The sequence below is a fragment of the Plectrocnemia conspersa genome, unplaced genomic scaffold (assembly GCF_051122295.1).
Source record: "Plectrocnemia conspersa isolate PC_06_02 unplaced genomic scaffold, ASM5112229v1 ptg000006l, whole genome shotgun sequence".
Classification (NCBI taxonomy): Eukaryota; Metazoa; Arthropoda; class Insecta; order Trichoptera; family Polycentropodidae; genus Plectrocnemia; species Plectrocnemia conspersa.
In genome coordinates this window covers 4649191-4667887 of record NW_028277170.1, presented here as the reverse complement: position 1 = coordinate 4667887, position 18697 = coordinate 4649191, and the positions used below count along the sequence as shown (strand labels likewise).

Genomic DNA, 18697 nt, shown 5'->3' with positions numbered 1-18697 from the left:
ATTCATGAGAAAAGAGAAATGTGAAATCCTACGTCTATCCTCTAAAACAGTACAAGAAATATGAAATGCGGTAAGAAGACGCATCTCCTGATTGATAAACTTGATTGTTTCGGATGCAGCTCGAGGTCTCTGCATTAAAAATAAAAAACGCTGTCATGATGGCCAACCTCAATATAATAAAAAATAATATAATAAAGTAAGCTTAAATTATTTTTTTATGTCAAGACTACACTTGAGAGTGAGATTTAATTTGTCGCAAATATAATACTTGTTAGAAGCGCAATAAAACAATTTTCAGTTAAGCAAGTATATGTGCAAATCAAATATTCTGCCGTGATTAATCAAGGTAAAAGAATAGTACCATTTAAAAACATTGTTCTGTTCTTTTCGGTGCAAAAATCCTAATCCATCCTTGCAAAAATCGATTGTTACAGACACATTGATCTTCCAAAGATATAAGCGGATTGAATCGCGTATATTGAAACACTGCGTTAAAAAATGTTCGTTATATTGTATATAAAAAAAGAATAAATAACAATTTTCATTTGATTCATAATTTAAGATTTTCATTTGTTTCGACGAAAATAAAAAACATTACATTCAATTCAGCACCTGAAGATGATCGCCATATTGCGATTGAAAGCGTTCGTGCAAAAAAATAATACCTGCAGGGAAATCGTATTAATAATTACAAAAATCAAATATATACCTGCGAGATAAAAATATACTTTTAATACGAGGAATATAATTTCAAAATTATGAATCAAATGAAAATTATTATTTCTTATATTATATATAATATAATAAAATATACAATTTTTAACGCAGTGTTTCAATATCCGAGATTCAATCCTCATATATCTTTGGAAGAATAACGTGGTAGGTTAATTGATTTTTGCATCGATAAACCAGGCTATTCCATTTGATTCAGTACCTTAAGATTATCGCTATATTGCGATTGAAAGTCTTCGTTAAAAAAAAATTAAAGCCACATGAAATTCATAATAATAATGGGTGTTTTTTTTTAGAGATATAGAACTATAAAATAAAATTAAAATATTGGTAATGGCCATGGTATTAGCTTTATTGAAAAGATAAATTTATGCAATTAGTGTTTAAATATGATTTTGGAACTTTTTTGATCAGCTGGGGACGTATTTCGGCAATAAAATCGTCCATTGTCTCTGGTGTATCGGCGTAATCTAACGATTTCACATAACTTTGCAGAAAATAATCTAAAGGTGTTAAATCACACGATCTTGGAAGCAAATTCACTGATCCATTACGCGAAATTATGCGCTCATCAAATGTTTCCTTTAATAAAATGATTATGCTTAAGTGTACTTAACATTTAAATGCATAAAGTGTGTTATACTACTATGTAATTAATATTCTTAAGTTATGCGTTAATGATCTGTGAAATGTTTATTATATTTTCAGTGATCCGCAGGTGTGAAAAGGTTGAGAAACACTGATCTAGAGCATCACACTAAGAAAAGCTATCGGCCGAGACAGATTTCATTTGGTTATCTTAGAAAACTGGGTGAGGGAAAAACAAGGCTAGATATATAACTTCTGCAATATATGCTTAATTACGAATAATTATAGTCGCGTCGACGTGTATACTTATTAAATCAGCTCGTTGCAATTTTACACAATTTGGTGATTGCTTAAAGCCATGTTTTATGCCATCAAATGACTATTACCTGCGTTTAAATTATTAGTATTGTCAATGCCATTTGCAAAAATGTGAGTATTGTAATATTCAAATTTCTGCAATGAAAAAAGTTAAAAGACAAAAATAATAAATGACTCATTCATTCATGCAATCATACAATTTGGCTTAATGGATACAATCGTGCAGTTTTATAATACCTTATAGTATATTTTTTTCTTTAAAAATGCGAAAAAGTTGCAGAAAAAACTTCTAAAATTAATTTTGAGTTTTTGGCCGTGATCAAAATTAGATCAGCGACCTCAAGACTGAATCGACCGAGACGATCACAAATAACGTTGGTCCGACACGTTTGATATTATTATATTCGCTCTTTAAAGTTATTTGATAATTTTTTTCGTTACGAAAGTGTGCATCCAGAAAATTTCGCTGCATTTAATAAATCCCATCGTACATGTTTATGCATACGTACATATATAATAAGCTAAGTATGTTAATATATGAATGACATATAAGCAAAACTCGCATAAATTGAATTAAATATGTCAATTTATTAGAGAAAAGTCTCACAATTAACATTATTTACAAAATAATATGAGTTGTCAATAAATTATTATGTAATTACTATAAAATAACATATAATAATAATAGAGCTTAATTGCGGTTGGGTCACCACAAAATCTTTTTTTGTCAAAGGAACAGTTTCTTTAGCATAATTAAGAAATAAATCGAAATCCTAATCATAACAGCATATAGATCATTTTGATATGACATTTGAAAGTAAAATAGACATTGCGTGTATCATATATTATATAAACGGATCACGGCCATGCTGAATCACTTCCATCAGAAGCTTTTAGGAAACAGATCTAGGAAAATAAAAGAAAAGTATAAACAGCTGGGTTCAAATCTCACAAAGTTAAATCGTATATGATTATTAAAATTATACTTCTGATCGAATAAGTTTTCCTAGCATTTTTTAATCTTGCGGACCAGTGTTAAATAATTAAAATTGAGGACTTCCACTTCCTCGATCCTTTCAAAGACGGAACCGGAATTTAATTAATTCCATCAATACTTTCACTTAGTTCGTACACAACACTACCACCTTACTTTCGACTTCAATTAAAATTAAAAGCAGTAGATTCACTTGAACCGCCTGACCAAATTCAGTTAAGCAATCACCTGCTGGATTCCAAGAGTTTAACTTAATATTCCATATGACTTGACTAGGCCAAGAATATAAACTAATTTGCACTTAAAAATTATCGGTATGCTTTTGCAATATTTGTTTATTATTAATAATTTAGCAATTCGTACCAAATAATTTTTTAACGCGCATATTAAATTTTAATTTAATTTATAAAATAATATGTCGTTTATCTTGAATTATAGTTAATTATATTGACACACTATAAATAAAAAATACTTTACTGCTTCTAGTTTTACTTAAAATTCTCTTCAAAGTCTAGCAGGAGAGTTGGCACGAGCTTCGACTATTGCACTGTTTCATCGGTAAATTAAAATCTCGTATTACGAATTTTATTCTGCATAATTAGCGATCTCTTTGATAAGTTGTTTTTAAATAAAAAATAAACTAATCGAATATCTTATATCATACTACTGGCTGTGTCCCTTAATTATTATATGGAAGGTGAAAATCTAACGTCTTAATATCCTCTTTATTATATAACATACAAATCTAATATAGGTACGAAATTTTTGGCGGATTGTAATGGAAAATAATGCGAGATGCTTAAACGCATTTGAAATGCTGCCAAACACCATTATATGGGAAATGTCACATATTTATAATGTACCACTTTATAGCACTGTTGATTATCTTCGTTTCGCATCTTGGCAGCTCAATTATTACCCTTCATAGTTTTTTTTTACCATTAGCAATCGTTACACTAGCAAATTGTACGTCAAGAACAGTGTTTCTTAACCTTTTTGGGCCATGTTATAAAATCCTAAAATCTTAATCTCCTCCTTGTAACAAAAAACATGGCGTCCATGAGAGAGAAAAATAAAATAAAAAAAGGACAGTTAAAGTACTGAGGAAAAAATCATCAGGAGATTGTTTAATAATAATAGTAATAATATGGAGTGATAAATAGTTTTAAAATATACGAAAAGAGATTCATTAAGCTATTTGATATTTACTGAATCTCTTTAGGCAATCCCTGTGAAAAGCATTTTTTTTTTGCATGAAGAAAGTCTGTTGTGTTCAGAATTAATATCCTTACAAAATTGTATGAAGGTAAGTTTTCATTTGGAGTTTGTTTTGATAAAGTTAATACATTTATAATTACATATCTCTTTGGTCAAGTAAAAACTTTCTTGAAACTATTTTTTTCTGTAAATAACACAATGTCTGAGTTGTCATCCTTCATTATTTTAAACAACAGCATTTCTTGCCAATCATAGCAGCAGCACCATCTGCAGCATTTGGTGTTATGTATATATAAATTGCAGCAGTTGTGGTTTCCAATGTTTCACAGAACAACATCTCTTCATTAAATTCACCATTGTCAATATATCTTACATAAGCCATCAATACAGTCTCACTGTCTGTTTAAATTTATTTATTCATCAATATTGAGAATTTTCTTGCTCTCAACTTATCAATTAGTTATGTTTCTACATACTTGGCCATCTCATATATTCTTTTACTAACAGTTCTATTGCTTAGTGGCAATTCTTTAACATCTTTGGCATTTATTTCCTGATTTTATAACTAACGTCAAAAGTACGACTTTTGTTAGCACTTCGTCCAGAGAATAATGAATTTTTCGGGATTTAAGTAACCCAGGGGGTGTGACTTGAGTAACCTAAGGGCCCATACGCACTGTCGGCTAGCCGCCAGCGACTAGGGATCGCCGGCTCAAAAACGCAGGTAGCTAGGCTAGGCGGCTAAGCCGAGCGACTCGAGGTCGGGTAGTACATTCGCGAAGAAATTGCAATATTAATTTTAAAGAGAAAAAAATATTATTTTATTTTCAATATAATATTGAATTTCCCTGTATGAAACGCTTTTTGTTTCCCAAATGCAATTATAAATGTATCTGTATTATGTTAATAAAATTAATTTAAATTGAGAAGCAAGAAATAATATAAAATAATTATGCATATTATTTCACAATATTTTTTTTTCGTTATCAATATTCATATAAAATTATTGTAAACGATTCGGGATTCAATTTCTACGATGAGCGTTTCTGTGTCGAAGCCATTTTTTGTGAATGATGTATAAGTCGCCTCGAAAGTCGCTCCTCGTGCGAATGCACTCATCTAAACCCATGCTTTTATAGGTTGCCGCGACAGGCAAGTCGCCTGTGCATCACCTCTGCGCAGGATCGCGCCTGACGCTCCGGCGACTCGGCGCCTGCGTGCGTATGCACCCATTTAAAACCATATAAAGTACAGTCGCCGGCGGCTAGCCGACAGTGCGTATGGGCCCTAAGTGTGCAGGTGGAAACTAGTGAGAATTTTATTAGATTATATTACATTTTTGCGACTGATGTTTTCTCCGAGCAGTGGTGGAGAAGCTGGTGAATGGATGATGTTGCTGGAAGATTTTGTAGGTGGCGTGAATTTGCTCCCTTTCTGCTACACTATTCGTATGGTGGAGTCGATTGCTCTCAGGTGCGAGGTTCCATGACAGTATGTTATCCGCAGGTCTGCTGTTCTCTTCGAGTGTCTGCCGGAAACTGCGACACTCAAAGTGCCTTCTCCTCATCGGAGTCCAGGCTACAAAGCTTGTTGAACAATTACAATAATGCAGCAATAATCCAGCCAATTGCTGTATTCGATTCTTCGAACACGAAACAAGTATAAGTCTTTAGAAAGTGATATTTGCTTGATAGATATCTCCAAGGTCGAATAATTGTGTATGTGTAACGGGAATATTTGTCTTTTGGTGATATATTGTTTTCTGTGACCGTTTCATAACATACACCGGAGAATCTTTGCGTGTTATTTATAATGTAGCCCTTTAGTTCATTTCATCTTTGCGTGAATTGCACTATTGTTAAAAATTCACTTTTGGTTACAGTAATTACGCGAGTTTCAAGAAAGGTCCTGTGTGGTCCGCTACAAATAAAGATATTTTTTCAAATTTATTCTTAAATTGCTTTAAATCATAATTCACACAAATTCTATGCTTCGTCTTAAAATGTGCTTCAAGATTTTTCATAGATTCGTTAGTCAAAAAATTAGATATTAAATTACAGAATAAGTTTAATTACAATTAAAATAATTTATATACTTTACATAATACATTATTTAATTCGCAAATGTCGCAACTTTTTACGTTGAGAAACACTGGACTAGAAATTTCGAATGTTGGTGTTCAAAAAATAAGTAGAAATTTAAAAATAACGCAAAGACCATAAATAAGTGAAACTTAAAAAAATTGTATTAAATATCTATCCGCTGCTTAAATAAGTGGTTTTGAAGGTATACACCTCGACGCGACTCTAAGAATTCATATTACAGCATTAGCATAGATTATAAGATTGTAATCTGTAAAGTATGTTATTAAAACAAATGTCGATATGATATAACTCAAATGATAAAAACGCTTTAAAGAACCAAAATCCAAAAATAAATCGCAAAGATTCTCTTTACTGTTTATTTTGGTTACAACTGTATAGTATATTAAGTTGTTCAGTTAATAATAAGTAGCACCGTCAATTAAAACCTATTACTTCATTAATGAGCCATAACAGATGACAAAATATGTTCAACCATTCCAATGCAAGCGCCTTGAAGACCCATGACCAAGTTTGTTCGAATGTCAAAGTTCTCCTTGCAGTTTTCTTTGACTAAAACGTAATAGTTATCTCTTGGTCGTATGGTCAATAAGGATTTTTAACTTGCTGGTATTAAGCTGCCTAAATGAGGGAATCCCAATCCCGGTCATATTCCAAAAATAGTGTGACAATTTTCGTTCGCTCTGTTCCATATTATTTCACAAATAAAAAAGCTATTTATTTTTTAATCGAAGAGGTAGTTTTTGCTCACCTTTACATATACTATATATCAACTTAAACATGCACTGATATACATACGTATAAATACATACACACATAAATAATTGAGATCCTCCTGAAGGTCGAGGGAATCAGAAATCGAATGCACTCTCTTGAAAATTTTCAAGTCATTCGCATACAATAAAAAATTGAGTAATTTATTGCTGTCTCTATGTCAATAATTAACAATAGAAACAGCAATGGACCGAAGTTAGATCTTTGCAGTACTTCAGTAGAGGTATTATATCGTTCTGAAAATTAGTTTTCACACTTGAATAACTGATATCTATCGGTTAATTAATTTGATTCGAACTTAATGAAACCTTCAGAAAACTTAACATTAGATATTTCTTAACAAGTAACCGTGATTGACTTTATCAATTGCCTTTTTAAAATCTGAGTATATAACGTCCACTTGTACACCACAGTACAATGATTATGAAACAAAGTTAGAAAAAAACATTAGATTAGTGATAGTGGATCGAGTTTAGCGGAAACTATGTTGCTGTTCAAGAAGCATGCAAAATATATTTATGAAATATAATTTTAAATAATTTTGCAGGTGTTAAAAGCAACGCTACTGACATGTAATTATTAATGCGCGACTTGTCACTCTTTTTATAAATCGGGGTGACCACAGAGCATTGCCACAATCCGGAAAACAAGAGTGTCTCAAAATTAAATTAAATATAACCCGAAGAAGGTTTAAAAGACCAGATAATTATATTTTCATAATGTAGTCTAGGATAAAATCTGGTCCTGAAACAGAAATGGACTTCAGTTAACTAAACCCGCAGTTCAGATTGACCAAACTGAAGTTTTTGATTGACAACAATGATGACCATGAACGCTGTGTTTCGTTCGAAGTAAAATACGAATGTGTTATCTATAGAGAACTTAACAACAGTGCTGTAATTAGCCCAATGCTCTTTATTTTGAGAGTAGTTTTCAAACTAAGACTATTAAATGAATACTTCTTACTGAGACAAGATTTTCTTCTGGCTAGCAAAATCTTGAAAAAATTTCAAGTCACTCGGAGCAGATAGAATCAATGACAGACAGATGGCAACGACGCTCTTTTTGATAATGAACTTACCGGAGTCTGACCTCTGATTTATGAGACCCGAGATAAACACTAGATTTGGCAACCAACCGCTTCGAAACACGACCAACCACTAAAAACTTTTCTCGTCCTAACGAATCTAAAGACTAAGAAGTGGGCTGGAAAACCGGTCGCCGAGTGCGATACCGCGTGAAAATATTTTTCAAAAGACCGGTACGCCTCGCCGATGAGTGGACTCGACACTGAGACACTGTTCCGCATGTGCACCGACCGAAACCAGAAGCTAAAAATACAAAAGCCGACGCCTAGCGTCGACGACTCTGAGCTTCAACTTTGGCCCACTCGGCCAAGGTCGGCTGTGATGGAAAAAGTCAGTCTAGACTCCTAGAGTGACCAGTGTTTTTCAACTGGTGTACCGGCAAAAATATCCTTAAGCTTAGCATTATGCGATTCAAAATTCAGCTCACTACACGAGAAAGAGCATTATTAGATAGTTACAAATGCAAAATCACAATTAAAAAATTAAAATAAATTATTTCTACATACTTTATCTTACCGCGTCTTGTCGAAATATACATTGAAGTTAACTTAAATGTATAACTATCAAAATTTAGGGATCAATTAACAATAACACAAAAATATTTAATTCCAAAATTCTAAGCTAGGCAAAATATTTATTATCTACGGGAACAGGAAAAAAAGCAAGCGACTATGAGATACGATTTCACGACGGTGTCGTTACTGTTCAAAAATACAAGAATTAGCAGTGATGTGTGAGCCAGTGCATTATTATTGTATAAATTCCAATAGTTATTTTATTGCGATTGTCTCACGCAGATAGTGTAAAACTGAAAAGTAATATTTATTATTGACCATACGACCAGGTGGTAAGAATTCATAGTACTATAATTTTTAAATCAAATGAAACAATAAAGAGAACGTTAAAATTCGACCGAATTTGGCGTGTTTTTTGCTGTTGGGTTTTCAAAATTGAATCGATTGCCCTTTGTTTATGGTATATTAACCATACACTTATGTTTCGTCAACTGTTATGATACGTTAGAAAGGTTATAGGTCATAAGCGACTATTTACAAAAATTATGTTCTAATTAATTTCAACGATTTTGCTCGAAACATTTCTTTACTTTTTTTCTGTTAAAAAAAGTCTTGTGGTTCGTAGTAGATCGCTTAATGTTCCCTGCTGTTGAATCAACAGGCCACGATCCAATTTTTTCGCCTCCCTGAGCAAAAAATATTTTTGCTGCCCTTTATATATTATATATTATTTTAAAGCATAATTTTTTGACACCGAACTTTTGTAGGTATTTTAAAAAAATAAAACATTATTTTATAAAATATAAAAATATTTAAAAAAAAATGAAAAAGCAAAAAAGGCCATATTTTTAAAAATCAATGAAATAATATTATCACAAAATTAAGGAAGAAAGTTAAGAACTAATTTAATATGTATTGAAAAATATGGTTTTACAAAATTACAATAAACAATATCTTTAAAAATCAATAAAAAATATATAAACACAAAATGAATAAAAAAAAATGTTTAAACCAATAGCAAAAGAATACATATTCTATATACTAATCAATCTACTTAATCTATAATGAGTCATTATGAATCTTAAATAGTTTTTGATGATTTTTTACCACTGATGAAATTAAATACTTCATTTGGGGATATATTTTTTCTATTAATGTACCCTGAACTCACAATTTTATGCATTGTCTATTATTGTACGTTTACATCGAAGTGTTAAAACTTTATTCACCGACAATTTCAGAGACTAATTCTGTCGCATTGACATTTATTTGTTTAAGAATGTCATCTGAACATGATTTTTCAAAATACTCTTCAGTATTCTTTACCAATTGAATCATTTAGTTTAGCTCTATTTAAAGTATATTTTTCGCAATAATTTTCTGATAATATTTATCCCAAAATTTATACTGTTTAATTTAATTCAATAGACCGGAAGCTTTGTCTTGTGCAGATGTGTCCATATGTGAAAAAAATGCATTGTATATTTAGCCTTTATGATACCATAATGGTTTTATCGCGTATATTCAACTTTCTCACCTTGTATCACAAGAGGTTTCAATTTTAAGCCTATTACATACTTTGAGAGGATCGCCGATCTTAAAGTTGAAGATGAAAAGAAGACGTATATTGTTTGCACTATATTAAAAAATTGCAACTTTTAGTGAGAACTATATCATTTACTATTTTAATAAATGACTACTACACAAGACGTAGAATGCTCGCAGATTTGTCTTGGACCATACTGTGAACACCTTTCATATTGTTCCGTTATCGTACATTTCTTCACTTATGTCTTATAAACAAAAAGGCCATGCCTAACAACTTATGTCTTATAACCAAAAAGGTGTCTCACTTATCTATGGGTACAAATCCTAGAAAATACTCCTGTTTATTACAATATCTGATCTTGAATTTTCACTGGCATGATTTTTAGCAACATATCTAATTATTATTTATGCTTTGTTTTTTTCTATTTTTTGTTTTAAATTTTGCGCAATTTTAAAATATACATAAGTTATAATAAAACCGCAGTGCAATATTATTTTATATATAATAGACTTATAATTATATTTAAGAATATGTTTCTCAATGTTAGTCCTTAAGTTTAAATTAATTATATTAAGAAATAAAAAAGGTCACCTTAATAAATTCGCCCTTGATACTGTTGACGCCTTATACACATTGATTCAATTCAAGTTTTCTATATTGGCAGTACTTTAAATCAGACATCTGTCAATAATCATGCGTGTTCAAAGTGTCAAATGTTAGTTTGCAACAATACATGGATACGAAATGGATCGATTAAACACCGCTCAATGAGTTAAAATTGTTTAATTTTTAAAGTTTCAAACCCTAATAGGTATGACTTTGCAGCCAGAAAGACGCTATTAGAAACTGGTATGATTTATTGTATGGTATTATATACATATATTGTGACAAATTATGTTGCTCTTGGATCGGAATTCTTGCATCTTTTTTTCTGTAAATATAAAACAAAAATTATGTAGCTTTGCACTAAAATGTGGAATAGTAATTTTAGATCATTACATAAAATAAGCATTGATAGAATTTAATATTTTTCAAGTAGCTTGTTTAGCTTTTATATTTAAATTTTAAAAAAAAATATGATATTTAAATTAATTTTTAAGTAAGTTATAAAATGCTTAACATTAAAAATACAATTTTAATATTTAATTATTTTTATATAATTTATTATACGTATAAAATAGGATTTATCGTAAAAGAAGCTAAATATTGGTTAGCGTCGAAGCTGGCCGTAAAGGAAATAACTAGCGTTTGATGACAGTTGAGTATAACGTCAAATGTCATTGGCGTGTTATTTGTGCGCTGAACAATATGTTAAACACGTTTTATACACATTTAAAGCGCTTTATAGTGTTTTTATAAGACGTAAATCTCTAGTGACAAGTATGTAAAGTGTAACTGAAGTACAATTATGTCAATTTTTGATAAGAACAATATGCTCGAACGAAATTTCAACCAATATGCTATAACATTGCACAAAATGTGTAGCGATACCATATGTATTCAATCTAGATTAGGCTTACAATACGTTCCAGTTTGATCGGGATTGTGCCGGTTTCACAAATCAGTCCAAGTTTTTAAACCATCGGTCCCGGTTTCATACCATCGGTTCTGGTTTAGCTCCACCAGTATCCGGCATTCTAACCTAAAATGCATTTTTTTTAGCCGTCCCGGTTTAGAGTTTCATAATTATGGTAAGCCTAATCTAGATGATAATTTAACGTATTTTATCGATTAAATCTATGTATATACATTTCAATTGTGCAATTTTACTCCATGTATGATGATCATGACATATACTAACAGACTTCACAATCTACTTTGTCATTAATGTTAGCGATAAAGAAATCTAAATTGTACAGTGCTAAGAAGATTATTATTGCATATCATTAAGCGAGCGTTTGTTTTTTTTATTATATCAATTTAGTTACGAATACTTTGCTTGCTCTTTTCCAGGTAGTGTTTAATCAAAGATGGCACCGAAATCCAAATCGAGACCAAGAAAATCGAAGCGTCTACAGACGGTTGAGAAAAAAAAGGGTCTAGACGAAGAAACTGTAAAGAGACGCACTCAGAAAGCTGTAGAAAACCTGGAGAAAGACAATTACCTGGAAGACCCTCAACCTGATCTCGTCATACCATGCAACTATGGCACCAATGAAGATTCGATTGGTAACAGAAGAGGTAGAAGAAGGCGCGGCAACAACATTAAACGGATGAAGCTCGCCGAGTACTTCAAGACACGATTCGCTAAAACGTTTGCGCAACTGGTCGAAGAAGACCGAGAGAAGCACCCAGACGGGCCAAATTACACTACAGCCCGTGCTCCGCCATCCAAGTTAGTATTACAACTCAAGAAAAATTCATCACGTGGACAATTCAATATGAGGAAAAGTCTTCATTTATCCCTTTAATGCGCAAATGCCAAAAATGGTCGCTTTTGAGGCTATCTATATATCATACAATATTGTATTAAACTTAGACCTTATGCTCATTTTACTTTAGTAATTAATAAATAAAAAAATTGCCCATTAACCTTTTCAGCGTAGATGGCTTCTATAGAAGTCATCAAGAAAATCGCCAGTACTCATTGGGCACCTAAAGGTACAACAAAGGTTTGAACCTAATAATATAGATAATTAGTATAACTTAAGGCTATAAATCACTTGAATTTATTAAACAATAATATTTTTTTACATATGACATGAATAGATGCCCCCCCATATATTAACAAATTTCGAAATGGCGCACAAACATATCTGCCGCGGTGAAAGGGCTTAAGGATTAAGTTTACTCTACTTCTACAACAGTCAAAATTTTAAATTCTTATAAATACTATCAATATATGTAACAATAAATTTACAGCACTTTAATTTTTGAATATTGATTAATATTATTATGATTATTATAATTTACAAGAATTTTTCATTTCCTGTAGGTTAAAAATTTTTTAGATCGAAAGCGTTTGCATTATTTAATTACTTTTTAATTTCAAAAATGCATTAAATTTGACTATAACTATTTTACTAAGATAGTTTTAATGCTTTATCACTAGCAAATTCAATTAGTATCTAAAATATGGGGTATCTTGTAATTTATGATAAATATCACCAGTACTTTTGTCATCAGTTCATAGTTCTTGCCGATCATAGCAGGTTTGATTGCTCTTTCTCTGTATGTTTCGATAATGAGATTCGCTTGATATAACCCCAGCCATTACTCAAATATTTTTCAAATGCAGGAATCTGCTGTTGAGCATCAAAAAAAGGCGTCTAACGTCAAATTCATTTAAATTAGGTACTTAGGATTTCAAATGTGTTCTTTGTTTGAAAAACACAATCAGTTGCCAGAATTTGACAATAACATTTCATTGGTCCGCTTTTACCAAATAAGCCCGCCATACACTTGTTTCATTGTTGTACTGACACTCAATTCAATACAGTGTATTTGCATTGCAATGGAAGGTTACAGTTCAAGTCGCTCTCTTACCATGAAAAGAATTGACAAATTTAAGATGAATGTTGTTAGATTACATTCATTAGAAAATATGAAAAATATTACACCTGACCTTTGGCTTGTTTATATTCAACATACATATAATATATAATATATTTCTATTCAATATTTAAAAACTGTTTAATACAAATATAATATAGAACAATTGCCAGATTTATTATATGATGTTTTAAATGATTCAGGTAGATTCTAAAACCAAATAACATATAAATTATACTTGAAGGTTTCTAACCCTGAGGGGTGCAACTTCGCAGCCAGAAAGACTCCGGAAACTGGTAACGATTTTTATTGTACAAGGATTGCTATTTAAGTATCCGGAATAACAAAATAAATATTTAGCATTGAAAATGGTTTTATTGTTTTTCAAAATATTCTCCGCGATGATCGATACATTTTTGCTTACGTGAACCGCTTCGTCTGGCGTTGAAAATCGTTAACCACATAGTTCATTCCTTACGGGAATAAAAATAAATCATTGGGTGCCATATTAGGACTTTACAGTGGAACAACCATTCAGAATTGACTGTTCTACGATTCTTTAGTGGCACTGTAGCCACATGTCCAATAATCCCAAAAAACAGGCGACCATTTGCGTAAAAGTACTTCTTACGCGAACAGCTTTTGTTGGGTTTGGCTTATCTTGGAAAACCCATACAGTCGACTGTTGTTTACTTTCGGGTTCATCTAAGATTCATTCATACGCATATAACAGTATCAGTTCACACACAGCATCGATGTTTTTTGCCACAACAACCGATTTTGGACAACCTTTAAATTCCTTTTGACTGAGATTAAATTTTCAAGTCACTGTAAACAACACAAATAGCGTCTGTATGACAAAACGTTCTGAGTACATATACTGTCAAAAATGTCAAACTTTATGATGGATATGTCAAATGGCGATTAGCAACACCAGTGCTGCCAGTTCTGGATATATAAATAGCAACCCTCGTATAATATATATTATAACAAACTATTGTTGGTAAGTATTGTTTTTCTCTGAGCGCTGGTGGAGAAGCTGGTGAAGGGATGGTGTTCAGTGGATGGTCTTCTGAGGTCTCGGCACGTTCCTCTTGCTATCTTCTGCTATCCCTCAATATCATTTCCTCTCTGGCTATTGTCTCTTGGAGACCGGCCTTAATTATCATAGGTTTGGAAAGCTCTCTGACTAATCATAATAATGCAGCGACTATTCAACTAATTGTTGCACTCGTTTATTCGACCTATGAAATGTGTCAACACCTTTAAAGAGCTTGATGGACATTTTTCAAATGTTGAATTGTGCAACGAGCTAAATGTTAACAGTGCTTTTTTGTCATCGTTAATGGTTTATTGTTTCTGCAACTGTTAAGCAACAAATAAATATCTTTTCTCTGCATCGGATGGTAATTACGACGTGTTTACTTGTTTCTTTTTTCTTCCCCCTGTACATAACTAGGGCTATTGTGGTGGTCTGTTCACATTCATCCTTATAACTACCATGTTTTTGGTAATTTAGTGTGCGAGTTTAAAAAAGAACCCCTACAACCATTTATCGTCTCCTAACTTCCAATTCACAAGTGAAGTTCTTTGATGCTAGTTCTAGGATGGGCATTTAAGGCGATTCTTAAGCATTTTTTTTTTTAAATACCTATTTCGCAAAAGGAGCTATGGGATATGCAGGACCACACAGGAGCTCCATATGTCATCAACGGCGGTATTATAGATTTATATAACAAAAGTTTATTTTTGCTACTGAGACCGCTTTTTCTTCGGAAAATTAGAGCAATAGCTGAGATGGCTGCGATTCCTTTTTGTCTAATGACTTAAACTTGTTTTTTCTTTTTTAGACGGCAATTCAGGTACAACCTGGGATATTTGACAAATATTGCTCACCCGTTTATTTTTATTTATTACAATAGAGCCGCCCTTGTTTTACAAGGGAACATGATAGCTTCGGTTTTGCCGTCATTTATTTTTATCTTCCACTTGCTGTAGAAATTGCGCAGTTGCTGCAATCCGCTTTCGAGTATTTTGCCGATTATCTTCCTGCTTGATGAGCAGGTATAGATTGTCAAATCATCTGCATGTAGCGCAAGTTGTCAGTTCTCTAGGGTTGAAACGTCGTGGATATATAGGGAAAAAAGATGATGGCCAAAAATGCTACCCTGCAGCAGTGCCATTGGTACTTTTCTCGGGACTGAGTTTTCTCCTTTGATTGAGACAGTAAATTCTCTATCACAAAGATAATCATTAATTATGCAGATAAGTGAAAGAGAACTTTAGCTTTTAGTAACTTATACATCAATCCATTGTGCCAAACATTATGAAAGGCCTTTTCTATATCTAAAAGAGTCATACCCGTATCTTTCTGATATTAAATTTTTTGCATATAAACTCGGCAACTCTAATGAGCTGGTATGCCATCGAATTGTCCAATCTAAAATCAAATTGCAAATTTGGAATAATTTCATTTACTGCAGGTAATAGCATTTTTAAGATTAGTCCTTCGAATATTTTACTGAACGCTTACAGAAGACTGATCTGTCGGTAGCTTGAAGCTAGCGTAAGATCCTTACCCACCTTTGGGATTAGAAATACCTTGGCGGATTTCCAAGAAATAGGAAAGTATCCAATGGCAAGCATTAAAAATGCCATTATATATAAAATTTCACAATAGCCTTATAAGTAAAATTGTCACTCAGTTTCTATTTTATTGATTTTTTAGCAAATTCATAATTTTACAATACTTTCACATTAATAATAATGTATATTATATATATAATAAATTTATTTTTCTTCAAAAATTTTAAAATAACTGTCTTTTTTCAGACGCCCGCCGAGACATTTGTGTGTAGTGTGCGGATTCTTCTCTAAGTACACTTGCACCACTTGCAGCGCACGCTACTGCTCCATCTCTTGCTACGAAATCCACGTAGATACTCGCTGCCTCAAATGGGTGGTTTAATCATTTTTACTTTTTTTATCTAATACAATTTAAGTGCTAATTTATATTGTTCCTAAAATGTGATAAATATAGATTATTATTTGTTTTATTTTGAAGAAAGGCTCAGCATTCCCCTAAAAAAACTGTACCTTATTTTTTCTAAGATTATGTTTATTTTATTTTTACAATGAGTACAAATTTGTATTTTTCGTCGTTTTAATCTTAAACCCATAAATATTATTTCAAATATATCATTTGTAAAAAACCTTGCTGTAGAAGCTATGTTAGTATGAATAATAATTTGCCATTTTGATAATTTAGAATTTTTTTTAATTTATTTTATTTGTACAAAAAAAAATATAATGAAGTTAATTTCATATATATTTGTTATTTTTATATATTGTTTAATTATTTGAGCATATTTGCCATACATTCATTAAAACAAATTTAAAGGATATGGAACGAATATTGATGCAAAAATAAATGTTCTTTTAAATGATTTTCTTTAATTCAACTCTTATGCTCGATTTTAACTGATTCTTATTTTAAAGTTTATATTTTTGCAGCTTATACTCACAATATCCCAAAAATAAATAGGAGTGAAATCTAACGGATATAAGAATCAAATATGTCACTAGACTTTTAATCAAATTTTATGAGAAATGTAGAAAATTGCTAGCTCTTCTTGATACAATTGAACATTACACGGAAGCAAATTAAAAGTACGTCAAAATTTATTCTTGAATAACAATTGCTATAAATTGCTGTAGCCCTGCTCTTAACCAAATACAATAAACCTTTCCACAATTCGGGATCAAGAAAAAAATTAAATCTAAATATTCCCTTAACCGTTTAGATCATATTTCATAGTAATGTTCGTTTCTTGCTCTTTGAAATAAAAAATGTAATATTTTTGGGCTCTGTATTTTATGATTCTATCCATAAAAGTTCTCCCTTATTTGCCATTTACATCTGATCCTCGGTAATTGAACAACTATTTTTACAAAAAAATTACATGATCTCTTTTAATATAACTATGAATATTTTTGTCTTCCTATGTGATTTTAGATATATTATTAGTATTTCATAAAATGATTTTCCATTTTACAATAATTTTCCAAACTGTATTTGTTGGCATTATTTATATTGTTTATAAATATTTTTATTTTGTAAGTGTTTTTCTCTGATTTTAAAGTTACATCAATTATTTTTAAGTTACATAATCTGCTGTCTACATATATACATGTTTCCTATACATATGTCAATGCTTCCTTTGATACCTCATTATCATTACTATATTAAATGTTATTATGTTCTAATTATATTTGTGTTTATTATTTATGTTCAATAAATTAATTGTTATTATACATATTTGCCATATTTCATATTTGTGTAATATTCTGTGTAATACATAATATATACATATGTACATATATTTGTTTTTTGATCTCTACCAATCGACTATTGAAATTTAATGTAATTAAATTTAATGTCAAAGCTTAGCTTTTTATTGTTTCTTATAACAAAGATGTGCCAAATTTAATTTATTTAATTATTATTTATTAAAATGTAATGTAATATCACAAACTTTTTACACATTTAAAAAGTATGAACCTTGTATTCCACTCGTTGTTGTAACACATTTTTAAATAATATAATAAGAACGTTTCAAGAATATAAAAATATTCATTGTGAAAATTGTAACTTGTTATTTCAATGGTTTTAAGTATAATTGAAGTTATATATTGTAGTATTCGTTCTGATCATCATTTTAAAATGTAAAATTATTCATTTATGATATAAAATAAAGACTCGGTACTCTAATTGAATTATATTTTTATTATGTTTCTCTTTCTAAAGCATTTACCGTGTAGTGTAAAATTTCTTATGTAGTAACATGAAAAATTCTTAAACTTTATGATATTCTGCTATATTATTCCAAAAAGATTGAATTAACTTTATATTATTATTATCTTCTGGGTTTTAAACAATATTATTGTGTGACTATGTATATGGTAATCAAGTCTAATTTTTTTGCTTTGCCACAATAATAAAGTAGTATCATTATTATTTACTTGTTAATTTAAAGTTTTTTATAAGGTTTTTACAACAGCAAAAATACACATTTATATATAAAATTAATATATGTTTATTGATAAAAATAATATATATAATAATAAAATAAAATAAAAATAATTTTTAAATGATATATCTAATTCTTCTTAAAAACTTTTTAAAGTAAAAAATCTAACCAACTGTATTGCTTTTCAATCCGATGTATTCTCATAAATTCAGAATTCATTTTGTAATTGAAGTTATCATTATTAATATAAAAGAGAAAAAATGTAATCCACTTGGTATCAGAGGTGGTCAATGAATT

At 30.8% G+C, this 18697-nt stretch overlaps 2 protein-coding genes across 5 annotated transcripts in view; one reads left to right on the top strand and one right to left on the bottom strand.

Annotated features, from left to right (window-relative positions):
• Positions 1 to 8051, bottom strand: part of LOC148234076 (ras-related and estrogen-regulated growth inhibitor) — a 77297-nt gene extending 69246 nt beyond the window's left edge. Inside the window, exon 1 of one of the 4 annotated variants that reach the window (XM_088187484.1) lies at positions 7986 to 8051. The gene's annotated coding sequence lies outside the window, so the exon portion shown is untranslated. Of the gene's footprint in view, positions 1 to 7807 lie in introns of all 4 variants that reach the window. The other 3 variants (XM_088187483.1, XM_088187482.1, XM_088187485.1) reach the window with 3 other exon arrangements.
• Positions 8052 to 11117: 3066 nt separating this feature from the next.
• LOC148234075 (zinc finger HIT domain-containing protein 1-like) lies at positions 11118 to 18143 on the top strand. Its single transcript, XM_088188304.1, has 3 exons — positions 11118 to 11258; positions 11832 to 12213; positions 16203 to 18143. Exons 2-3 carry the CDS (start codon positions 11849 to 11851, stop codon positions 16336 to 16338), a joined length of 501 nt encoding a protein of 166 aa, XP_088044430.1. The 5' UTR covers positions 11118 to 11258; positions 11832 to 11848; the 3' UTR covers positions 16339 to 18143.
• Positions 18144 to 18697: the final 554 nt, after the last annotated feature.

Coding starts and splice junctions, on each gene's coding strand:
- LOC148234075 (XM_088188304.1), top strand. CDS start 11,849: ATGGCACCGAAATCCAAATCGAGACCAAGAAAATCGAAGCGTCTACAG. Junction 12,214..16,202: donor GCCCGTGCTCCGCCATCCAA/GTTAGTATTACA, acceptor GTCTTTTTTCAG/ACGCCCGCCGAGACATTTGT.